General features: G+C 33.1%; 1 protein-coding gene across 2 annotated transcripts; it reads right to left on the bottom strand.

The window, feature by feature from the left end:
• Positions 1-1,772: 1,772 nt before the first annotated feature.
• LOC127554877 (olfactory receptor 150-like) lies at positions 1,773-7,525 on the bottom strand. Of its 2 annotated transcripts, none has more exons than XM_051986795.1 (2): positions 7,517-7,525; positions 1,773-2,696 (listed from the first exon to the last, which is right to left on the bottom strand). In XM_051986795.1, exons 1-2 carry the CDS (start codon positions 7,523-7,525, stop codon positions 1,773-1,775), a joined length of 933 nt encoding a protein of 310 aa, XP_051842755.1. The 2 variants fall into 2 exon arrangements, with proteins under 2 accessions (XP_051842755.1, XP_051842754.1); XM_051986794.1 differs by lacking the exon at positions 7,517-7,525 and adding an exon at positions 4,760-4,768.
• Between the last annotated feature and the right edge of the window lie 5,577 nt (positions 7,526-13,102).

The raw sequence follows: 13,102 nt of genomic DNA, 5'->3' as shown, positions 1-13,102 counted from the left end.
AGTCACAATATGATGGAGCTGGATTACATATGCATAAGGATAGATGCTCTCACAATATTTTTTTCTCAAATAGAAGTGACAATTGTGATGTCAAAGAACTCTTTCCTGTGGTGAGAAATACCCTTAAAAGAGCTTTTCATGAGTGAAATCATATGTGTGATAATAGTGCATATAACATCAATATAACCAAATGCAAATTTTGCATTCTAATCATTCCTATAAAATTAAAGCTTAATGTACCAGAAGCTGCCAGCCATCCTGGGGTTGGGGATTTCCTTATTTTGCATAAACTTCTAGGACTCTCTTTTAAACAGAGAATCTCTAATTTGAACCGAATCTGCAAGTTGTTCTGAGATTTGCATAGAACAAAGTTGACCTTTGTCTAGTATTTCAATGAGCTTTGTGTTTTCAGACAGAACTTGAGGACCCCAACACAGTTGGAAGAGTTACTATTCCATAAAACAACAAATATATCAGTTATTTCTTTAGCTAAAAGTGTTGTCTCCCTAATTAAATTTTCCCTGAGCATATTATCTAGATCACTGGTGCCAAAATCAAACAGCTGTAGAGCCACTAATTCATACACAGAGAACCCTGTGGACTGTGTATTGACAATATCAAACAAATGCAATTGTTTTATCCCCATTTAACAAGTGAGAAAATTGAGGCAAATAGCAATTAAGTGACAAAGCTGTTTATGTGTGAGGCCACATTTGAACTCATATCTTCCTGATCCAAGGGCTAGAACTCTATTCAGTGAACCAGCTGGCTGCCACAATTTATCAAATATCTTTCTAAGGGCAAAGTAATTTTTTCCTTTGTTTTGTTTTTTGTTTGTTTGTTTGTTTAAAGTTATGAATAAATAGGGGGGTAGAGAGGGACTTGGATTTCATTGATATAAGGAACTCCCAGGTGAAGAAATTCCCTTTCTTAATGCAGATCGACACCTTCTAGTTAACTTAATGTGTTAAGAAGAGCACTGACTAGTTAAGTGACTTATCCAGAGTCACACAGCTAGTATGAATCAGAAGAAAAACTTGAATCCAGGTATTCCTGTTTTCTAGAACAACCATTAGGCCAAAGAAAGACAGAAGAACCTGGTCAGCATTGTGGTATAAGAGAATGAACAGAAGTTTAACATCTTCAACTGTAAAATGAGAAGTTTGGATTAGGAGACAGGTGATGGCATATCAGATATTTCACTGATCCTTGAGTCAGGAATAAGAATTCAAATCCAGTCCAATGCTTACAAGTTCTGTCATCTTCAGAAAGTCACACCCTCTGTATACTTAGTTGCCTCATTTGTAAAAATGGATAATAACAGTACTTTTGCTCCTACCAAGGTTGTTATACAAACATAAAAGAGATAATATTTGTAAAATTATTTTAAAGCTTAAAGTGCTATCCTTCCCTGCCCACATCTATTCTACTCTAAAAAATGCAGGAAAGCAACTGACTTCAATATCAAATGAAAGAATTAATGGGTGGCCTCATTGTTATTTTACTGTTTGATCTTAAAGTGCCAAGTAGTTCATCTCTTTAATATATTACATTTTGTTATTCATTATTTATACAACTTCCAATTGTGAGTCACTCAAAAAATTCTGCTTATAGAAGGGCAATGATGTCATAGAGATAGAGGAAGAAGGATTATGAAGAGGGACATATGAGTAGATCTTGTCTCCCTGATAAGGCAATATGATTAATCCCTTTAAAAGAAAAAATAGCATCAAAAAAGTCTTTGATTCCATCACCAATGACCTTTCCACTGTTTATGAAAAAACCCTTTTGTCTAGAAGTTTCTTCAGTGCAACTTTGACATCTTTGTTTCTGAGACTGTAGATCAGAGGGTTCAACATGGGGATCACTATGGTATAAAACACAGAGGATACTTTTCCCTGATCCATGGAGTTGGTAGAAGGTTGCAGATACATGAAGGCAGTTGAGCCAAAGAATAGAGAAACAGCCATGATATGGGAGCTGCAAGTGCTGAAAGCTTTAGAACGGCCTGCAGTGGATTGGATGCGAAGGATGCTGAACAGGATGAAAATATAAGAGCTGAGAATAGTCAGAGTTGGGACAAAAAGATTAAATGAACTAAAAGCTAGAAGCACTACTTCATTGATGTAGGTGCTGGAGCAGGAAAGCTTGAAGAGGGGAAGAAGATCACAAAAGAAATTATTGACAATGTTATCTTTGCAAAAGTAAATTCTAAGCATACATCCTGTATGAACTGTGGCTCCAACCACAGCCATTGTCCCCACTCCACCCACTAGCCAGGAGCACAACTGATAGGACATGATGACATTATATAAAAGAGGGCTACAGATGGCAACATAGCGATCATATGCCATTACTGCCAACATATGGCATTCAGAAATTATAAATATGAGGAAAAAATAGAGCTGAGTCATACACTCAGGGTAAGAGATGATGTTTTTCTCTGACACAAAGTTCACAAGCATTTTGGGGGTGATGACAGTGGAATGACAGAGATCAATGAAAGATAGACAACTGAGGAAATAGTACATGGGGGTGTGGAGGTGGGAACTGAGCCCAATTAAGATGATCATGCCCAAGTTCCCAACCATAGTAACCACATAGATTCCTAGGAATAGGAAGAAAAGTGGAATCTGGAGTTCTGGTTGGTCTGTTAAGCCTGCAAGGATAAACTCAGTCACTGCAGAGTAATTTTCCTTCTCTGGGTGGTGGACCTGTGAGACTGAAAAAAGAAGTAGCATATTAGAGAGAATTTACCTCCCTACCAATCTCCACACACAAAGGATATTTACACAGAATAGGCAACTTTAAATTATGGAACCCAGGACATTTTTCATCTTGGGGGGCTGTGGCCACTATCAGTGGTCACTGTGTGAGAATATCAGAGTCTTACAGTGATGGGACATGTGAAGACTACTGTTGCAAAAGAGTTATACCCAACTTTTCCTCATTCTATCCAAGGCATGTATTAATGATACAATGAATTAAATCTACTGATAACAAGCGCTCAGGGATGAAAGAAAGAAATGACTTCCAGCTCTTTATTTTTCCCACTCATCTATCTAGCTCATCATATTTTTGATACTCTATACAAAAGCAACCTTTGCTGGATATTAAAGATGAGTGGTCCCTATTGGAATGGGAATCATGGTTTCAATCACTTTTTCAGTGGAAAAAAGATTCTAGTGAAGAGTCAATTACTATAAAAAAATTATTCAATATAAACATAAGAGGCTTCTTTAATGAAACAGTTATCCAATGGATTGGGAGGATTTAATTCTTTCTGATTTCCAGTATCTGTACATTCCTCTGTTCCCCACAGATACATTTCTAGGTCTACTCTATTCTGGGTTGGCAATGGGACAATGAAGTTAAAGAAGTAAGATTTCACAAAGACCTGGGTGAAAGAGTCAGGGCAGGTGAATTAAAGCACTCACCCTCCACTGCTGGATCTTCATCAAAACACTCTTTGGAACACATAGCAACAAAGTCAGGAATAATAATCAGGAATGATAATACCTTTGCTCGCTTTTTTCGGTTGTGACTAAAGCATAATATTTGATTTCTTAACTGCTCAATCAAGCAGCAACAAGATATGGCATTTTAATTATTAGTTTAACCTAAAAGTTTTCTTTAACTTTAGAATAGAAACTATCATCTCTCAATCTCATTGTAACTGACGGTTTATAGGATATTAGAGTTTTATTATTAATATATAATTTCTAGGGACCTTATTAGAAACGCACAGAGTTATTCAAGGTCTTATCTCAACAGGGATACAGGTTCTTCTGGGAATAAATCATGGTTGTTTTCCATCCTATTACATAGTCACCCTTTATCTCTCTCATAAACTCCAAAAGCTCAACCATTAACCAGAGAACTCTCTTAGTTTTTTGGCTATTTAGTAGATTCCCTTATGATATTGTATTCTTCCTCGTACTCTTTCAAGTTCTGGAGGTGAGAATTAAAAAGATCATATATTCAGATACAAGACTGAGTTCATAACTAGGTGATTCCTATAATACTTCTGCAGGAAATTCTTTGGGGAAAATGAAACAGAAAAATGAAAATATTTTCTATACTATTTATTTAAGCTCTTTTATATATTCAAAATCCATGTCAATTTCAATAAATAAATTATTTGATTATATCCTAATTTATTCTCAAAGTATTCATAACTTTTTTTTTTTACCATATCTTTGATGTTATTGGTATAAGAAGCACGAAGTGGAACAATAGTTTTATCTTACAGTAAAGAACTTGTACTGCAATCTTCACAACTGAACCTCCAGTTTCTGAGCATGGATCTCACTAAATGGAGAGATCCCATAGAATTAGCTTTAAATGCTAAGCTCCCATGTTCTTGATATGTGTCTTAGAGCAAAAGTGTCCAATATAAAATCTGTAACATTTCATAGTGTACAGGAATAAGATTAAAATGTAATTTGAAAATGTTTTACAATAAATAAAATAGAATTGAATATACAATGAATATACAAATGAAAATGCAATAGAACATAAAAATGTTAACATGTGATTTTCTAAACCAATACTTAGCCAACAGGGATTCTTTTGGATGGCTTGATGATCCATATTTTGATTTGAATTTGATACCACTGCTATATAGGACTACCACTATTGACATGGCTCTTCCCAACTGGACCTCCAATTCTCACCTTGGGTCCATGATGATTAATGACAGCTCACTACATCTAACTGACTCCCAATATTAGACAATACCATTTTCCTACCATGCTACTATGCCCATAAACATTCCCCTAAACCTTACGTTCTTCATCTTACTCTCAAAACAGAAATCAAATCTATGCTTCTGGACAGAGCATCATTTGAGCCCTCTGATTCCATTCACCAATTCTGTTATTTCCCAAGACCAAATTTCCCACCCTGGACATTACTCCTCCATATGTATTATATCCCTGATTTGAATGCAACATTATTAAGAGTAAATTTACTATTTTAAATTTTTATCCCTAATCCCTATGTACCTAGTACATAGCAATCATTTAAAAAATATTTTCAATCATTTTAGTCTTAGAGAATTTCTGGATATACTGAGAGATTAAATAATTTGTCTAGGAAACAATTTAAAATATGTTGAACTCAATACTTAAAGCCAAGATTCCAAATCCTGAGAACAGTTTTCTATCCATTATATCATGTTTTCAGTTGTGTTTGGTATATTCATTTTTAAAGTAGTTAAATAAAATTTTTATTTAAAACGAGGAGGCAAGAAATGAATAATATAGCTAACTAAAATGTATTATTGAATGTTTTTCAAAACATGACCCTGGAACTTTAAGGAATCTGGCTCTGTCAAATTCTCATGGAAGCTTTCAGAAGAGCTCAGTTGCATACCAGTTAATACATTTATATATTTTAATTAATAAGTTTAATTAATAATTACTTCAATTTAATTCATCCAACTAATTAACTATTGATGATTATTATGTATATTATGTTGCATATAATAATTTAATTAATTAATCAATTAATCTTAGTTGAAATAATTTTTATCTAACACATTAATACATTTTTGAGCCTGGTAAGTTATTTAACCCCTCTGGACTTTCTGTATTCATCTACAATAAAGATGGAGTTAGACTAGAGAAGCTCTGAAGGAGGTTTTTTTATACAGTCAAAATGATTATTTCTTATGGGTTGCATAGAACATGTACAGGTTTAACTCTTTGTTACCATTTTGTTACACTGAAGATAAAAAATTTTGATCATTCATGTGGTCCCACGTATGATGAAAAAGTACCCTCCCAAATGGCTGCTGAACCAGAAAGATTGATGTACCTTTAAAAAGAAGAGAAACCCTTTTTCTGAGATTTCTTGATTACATTTATCCAGATAAGATTCCAATGAAAGATGGAGAGAGATTGTCTATCCTAGCATTATGATGATCCTGTTGCCACTCTCCATGTAAAGGATGGGCTCAATGAGACTGATGTGTATACATGGTTCATGGTATTCCTTGAACTTTTGTTCAATATTAGATTAATTGTGTACCCTGTAATAGATTTGCCCTTAAGAGTTCAAAAAATCTGGAAGTACTATTAAATGTCCAATAGACTGAGTTAAATAGGTGTTATAATGGTGCTCATGAAAGATGGTAGAGAGCAGACATGACTTTTTGTGACCTCTTCTGACCTTCTCTCAAACCAACAACAGATTAAGCCTCTAAATTGGTTTTGGAGTTACAGAATCCACAAATATTTAAAGCACAACACATTTCCAGAAGAAGATACCTTGAAAGAACTTCAGAACAGGTCTGTTTCGAATAGGCAATCTTCTGAGCCCAGTCTACAGCACAGAAGCAAAGAGCTGGGGCAGGGAGTCAGAGCATTGCAGCTTCTACACACCTGGGAATCTTCTGTGAGTGTTTTAGGCTACTCTGTCCTGGTTGCAATTGGGAGATCTAGTAGATTTGCTACAAAAGGCAAATTGTAAACCACTGAGCCCTGGAGGCATAGACCCATGATTTCTAAGCACCAGAAGTTGATCAGCAGAACTAATGCAGAGGAAACTAAAGTAATTGTTTCTCTTTTGCTTTAGGAGCAGACCTAACTTTAAAAACCTCAATTAAATACTAAATTTAAAATTCTGAAAATAAAAGAGGAGATTAATACAATTTTAAAAAGAAAACTATTAAATTAATAAATAAAACTAAGTTGGTTTTATGAAAAAAAAACAAAATAGATAAACCTTAATTTGATTAGAAAAAGGAATGAAGAAAATCAAATTGTTTGCCTAAAAAATAAAAAAGGAGAACTTTCCACCAGATGAAGAAAAAATTAGAGCAATAATTAGGAACTATTTTGCTCAAATATATACCAATAAATTCAACAATCTAAGTGAATCTACAAAAATGAAGATTGCCCAGTGTAACAGAAGAGGAAATAAATTATTTTAATAGTCCCATTTTAGAAAAAAGAAATGACAAAAGATATTAATAAACTCCTTAAGAAAAAATCTCCAGGGCCAGAGGGATTTACATGTGAATTCTACAAAATGTTGAAAGAATGATTAACTTCAAACTATTTGAAAAAATAGGGAAAGAAGGACTCCTATCAAATTCCTTTTATGACACAGGCATGGTACTGATACTGAAACCAGATACAATGAAATCAGAGAAAGAAAATATAGACTGATTTTCCTATAAATATTGATGCAAAAATCTTAAATAAATATTAACAAAGAGATTACAGAATATCTTCCCCAGGATCATACACCATGACCAAATAAGATTTATACCAGGAATGCAGGATTGATTCGATATTAGGAAAATTATTAGCTTAATTGTCCATATAAATAACCAAACTAACAAAAACCATATAATCTCAATAGATGCAAAAAAAAGCACTTGATAAAATCCAGCACCCAGTCCTATTAAAAACACTTGAGAGTATAAGAATAAATGGACTTTTCCATAAATTGATCAGTAGAATCTATTTAAAACCATCAACAATCATCATATATAATGGGGACAAACTAGAACCATTCCCAGTAAAATCAGGGGTGAAACAAGATTGCCCACTATTACCATTACTACCAAATATTGTAATAGAAATGTTAGTTTTGGCAATAAGAGAAGAAAAAGAGATTAAATGAATTAGAGCAGGCAACGAGGAACCAAATTATCATTCTCTGCAGACAACATGATGGTATACTTAGAGAACTCTAGAGAATCAACTAAAAAAAAACTACTAAAAACAATCCACAAGTTTAGAAAAGTTGCAGAATACAAAATAAATCCACAAAAATCATCAGCATTTTTATATATTACCAACAAAGTCCAACCGCAAGAGATACAAAGAAAAATTCCATTCAAAATAACTGTCAGTAGTATAAAATATTTGGAAATCTATCTGCTAAGGGAAAGTCAAGAACTATATGAACACAATTACAAAACACTTTCCACACAAAGTCAGATCTAATAAGTTGGAAAAATATCAAGTGCTCATGAGTAGGCCAAGCAAATATAATAAAAATGATAATATTATCTAAATTAATCTACTTATTTAGTGCCATAGCAATCAAACTCCCAAGAAATTATTTTACAGAGTTAGAAGGGATAATAACAAAGTTCATGTGGAAGAACAAAAGGTCAAGAATTTCAAGGGAATTAATGGAAAAAAATGCCAATGAAGGTGGCCTAGCTATGCCAGACCTAAAACTAAAAAATAAAGCAGCGGTCATCAAAACCATTTGGTACTGGCTAAGAAATAAAATAGTAGATCAGTGGAATATGTTAGAATCACAAGACAAAATAACTACAGCAATCTGGTATTTGACAAGCCCAACATTCCCAGCTTTTGGGATAAGAAATCAGTATTTAACAAAAACTGAGAAAATTGGAAATTAGCATGAAAGAAACTAGGCATTGACCTACATCTAACACCACATACCAAGGTAAAATCAAAATGGGTTCATGATTTTGATGTAAACAGTGATTATTATAAGCAAAATAGAGGAACATAGGATAATTTACCTCTCAGATCTGTGGAGAAGGATGGAATTTGTGTCCAAAGAAACGATCAGCAGAATGATTTCAGAGAGGCCTGGAGAGACTTACATGAACTGATGCTAAGTGAAATGAGCAGAAACAAGAGATCATTATACATGGCAACATATAATATTGTATTATTATTATATGATATTATATTATGATCAATTCTGATGAACATGATTCTTTCTAACAATGAGATGATTGAGCCCAGTTTCAATGATCTCATGATGAAGAGAGCCACCTACACTCAAAGAGAGAACTATTTGAACTGAGTGTGAATCAAAGCATAATGTTCTTACTTTTTATTGTTCATTTGAATTTTGCTTTCTTCGTCAAATTTTTTTTATCTTTTTGATTTGATTATTCTTCTGCAGCAAAATAATTGTACAAATATGTTTATATATATTGGATTTAAAATATATTTTAACATGTATAACATATATTGGATTAGGTGCCATCTAGAGAGGAGGTGAGGGGAAGGAGGGGAAAATTTGGAACATAAGGCTATGCAAGGATCAATGCTGAAAAATCATTCATGCATATGTGTTGAAAATAAAAAATAAATATTAAATTGCACCAATTAAAAATAATTGTAGGAAAAAATAATGGTGCTCACTACAGAACAATACTGATTGTAAGGAAAGTTTCTACCTTGGAAAGAATAGCAAATAGCTTAGATGTTTGATCAGAGAGCCTAATGCAAAGGTGAAATTGAAATACCTAATAAGCAAAATTCTATGAGTATTATGTGATCTCATGATACTTTAAATGTTATCATTCCAACTGATTATAGCCATAGTTCTAAACTGTTACTGTATCATTGCTGATTTCATTAGGATGGATAATTATCACTGTGATATTTCCGTGGTTAGTATCCTTTCTCTCTGTAGAGAATAAACAACCTTCCCATGACTGCTTTATATAAGTTTTTAAGAACTGTTTTTCCTTATGCTTTTTGAGAAATCCCTTAATCTTTTCTGCTAGGCCTTAATTCCTTAACTTAATTCCTTAATTCCTTTACTTAGATGACTCCTTTAGTAATTAACTTTAGATCAGAGTCTAAATTATGACTCTAAACAAATTTTAGAGCATCAGAACCTGAAAAAAATATGGAACAATTTTCCAGCTGAAAACAATTTGTAAGGTCAGCAGAAAAGGTCTGTTATACCAGAGTGGAAATCTAGTGCAGTCCTGGGTAACAACTATTAGGCATAAATCCCAAAAGAGATTTTTTAAAAGTAAAAGGATCTATATATTTAAAAAAATTATAATAGCCCTTTTCTCAGAGCAAAAAATTGGAAATTGCTGGAATGACCATCAATTGGGGAATGGTTGAATAAATTGTGGTGTGTCCTGATCTTGGAATACTATTCCTGTATATCTGTAGGAAATAATGACTAGAAAGCTCTCAGAAAATCATGGGAAGTCTTACATAAGTCCATGCAAAATCAAATTTATGTGCAAAGTAAGAAAAAAAGTATAAGAATGTTTAGATGGGAGAATCCAAGAAAGATTTCATGAAGAAGATAAAATTTGATCTGCACCTTGAATGGTATATAAAATGTGAAAATGCAGAAAGCTGAAAAGAAAATAATCCTGATAGAATAAATAATGTCAAGTCATTACTCATCATGGGATTTAGCAGCTTCTGCATTACAGGTTCAAAGGGTTTGGAATTGTGGAAAGCAAATGAACTAGGATTACAGCTAGGAATCACTTACACAGCAAACTAAGTATAAATCCTTCTTGGGGGAAATAGATAATCAATGAAATGAAATCTTCCAAGCATTCTACATGAAAAGACCAAGATGAATAGAAATTTTGATTTTCAAATAAAAAAACTTAAGAGAAGCATAAATAAGTCAAGGAAGGGAAAACATAAAAGTTTCAATAATGTTAAACTGTTTACATTCCAACATGGGAAAATGATACTTAAAACTGATAAGATCTTTCTGATTATTATGACATTTAGGAGTATACATAGATAGAGGGTATGGTTGTGAGTTGAATATGATGGATTGTTATCTAAAAACTCAAGTTAATGGATTAGAACGAGAAATATACTTGGGGAAGGTGAAAGGGAAAGATAGAATGGCATAAATTACCTAATGTAAAAGAGGTGCAAAAGAGCTTTTACAATAGAAGGGAAGATGGGGGAGATGGGAAATGGGAAGAGTGAATGTTATTTTGATCATAATTGTATGAAAAATAGCATACCACACATTCTTTGTGTATAGAGATTTATTTTACCCTATAAAAAAGTAGGAAGAGAAGATCATAAAAGAAGCAGGTAGTGATCAAAAGCAGAAAGATTAGGGTAGCTAAAAGAGAGAAGCAAACATCTTTGAAGATGGACAGGGTAAAAGGAAAGAGAATAGGATAAATAGGAAATATACACTAATCATAACTTAAATGTGAAGTAATTTTATAGCAGATTACTCTGAGAAAGACTTCATTTCTTAAATATGTAGAGAACTGAGTAAAATTTGTAAAACAAGAGCTATTTTTCCAATTGAGAAATAGTCAATGAACATAAATCAACAGTTTTCAGACAAAATAATGAAAACCTTCTATAGCTATATGAAAAAAATGTTCTAAATCACTACTGATAAAGTACAACTTATAACAACTCTGAGATACTACCCCACACTTATAAATTTGCTAATATAGCAGAAAAGGAAAATGACAGATGTTGGAGTGGACATAGGAAAACTGAGAGGCTCAAACATTGTTAATGAAGTTGTATACTGATCTAACCAGTCTTCAGAACAATTTAAAACTATACCCAAAGGCTGCATACCTTTTGATCTGGCAATACCAGATTTATGTCTCAAACACAAAAGCGATAAAAAATAAAAAGGAAAATGACCTATGGGTACAAAATACTTAAAGCAGTCCATTTAATACTTTCAAAACATAAATACTGAGGGTACCTACAGTGATTGGATATGGCTGAACAAATTGTTGCATATGATTGTGATGGAATATTATTGTGATATAAAAGATGATGAGGAAAATGCTCTCAGAAAAACCTGGAAAGACATATAAACTGATGGAATGGAATGTATGAGCAGAACCAGAATACTGTACACAATAACAGCAATATTATGTGATCAACTGTAAATGATTTCGATATTCTCAGCAATATAATGATCCAAAACAATTCTGAAGGATTTGTGGTGAAAAATGCTATGCATTTCTGGAGAAAGAACTAATAGAGCCTGAATGCAGATAAAAGCATTCTTTTTCTTTAAATTCTTTAATTTTCTCTTTTGTTTTGTTTTTTTGTTCTGTGTTTTCTTTAGCAACATGACTAATATGGAAATATTTTTTACATACCTGCATATGAATAACCTATATCAACATGCTTGTCAAACAAGGATGGTGGAGAGTAGATAGAACATTACCCAAGTTCTCTCCAACTTCCCTCAGAATCAACAACAAATCATACTTCTGAATGAATTTTAGAGTGACAGAATCCACAAACATTCAGAGTGTAAGAATTTTCCAGCTTAAAATATCTTGGAAGTATTTGGGCAAGGGGTAATATGGATTACCACTGGTAAATGGTGTGTGATACTCCAAACCCCAGTACAGGCAGAAATTAGCCAGACCCACCCAACACATGGGAAAGCCAGCAGCACCATTGTCTTCAGAGCAGTCAATGAGAAGACCTTGCAAAAGAAGTTTGGTGCAATCTTGAGACCCTGTGCCCTATGAGCAAAGTGTAACTTTTAAAATGAGCAAAAAAGCAAAAAGAGCTATAACTATAGAAGTTACTATGAAGACAGGGAAGATCAGAACACAAATCCAGAAGAGGACAGGAAAGGCAAAATGCCTTCAAGTGAAGGATAGGAATTGGTCTCCAGATCCAAAGGCTTTCTTGGAAGAGTTCATAAAGGATTTTAAAAGAGAGATAGAAGAAAAATGGAGGGGAAAATGAGTGCTACACAGGAAAATTATGAAAGGTGGGAAAGGAAGTCAATAGCTTGGAAAAGGAAGCACAGAAATTGACTAAAGAAGACAACTTTTTAAAAAGAAAATAACTACCATGAAAAGGGAGAAAATATGCAAAAGAAAATAAGTTCTTTAAAAATAAATTTGATGAAATGGAAAAAGAAAATAACTCCATAAAAATACAATTGGTAAACTAGAAAAAAAAAATCCATGAAGAAAACAACTCCTTTAAAAGTACAATTGGCCAAAGGCAAAAAGACATAAAAAAGTTAAATGAAGAAAATAATTAACTAAATTTAGAATTGGATAAATAGAATCTATGACTCAATGAGACTTCAAAAATCAGTCAAACAAAAATTTTAAAATGAAAAAAATGAAAGAATGCAAAATATTTCATTGAAAAAATAACTTACCTGGAAAATAGATCCAGGAAAGATAATCTAAAAAGTATTAGACTATCTGAAAGCCATGATAAAAAAAAAAAAGTTTGGACAACTATAAAGGACAATGAAGTACTGCTCTCTCTTTGAGATGTTATGGAGCCTGTACATCTCAGCTGATAGGGCGGGCCCAGGAGGTAAAAAGGGGCTTGTCCTCTGGGACAGGAGATTG

The sequence above is a fragment of the Antechinus flavipes genome, chromosome 3, assembly GCF_016432865.1.
Source record: "Antechinus flavipes isolate AdamAnt ecotype Samford, QLD, Australia chromosome 3, AdamAnt_v2, whole genome shotgun sequence".
NCBI lineage: Eukaryota > Metazoa > Chordata > Mammalia > Dasyuromorphia > Dasyuridae > Antechinus > Antechinus flavipes.
This window is presented reverse-complemented; position numbering and strand designations above follow the sequence as displayed.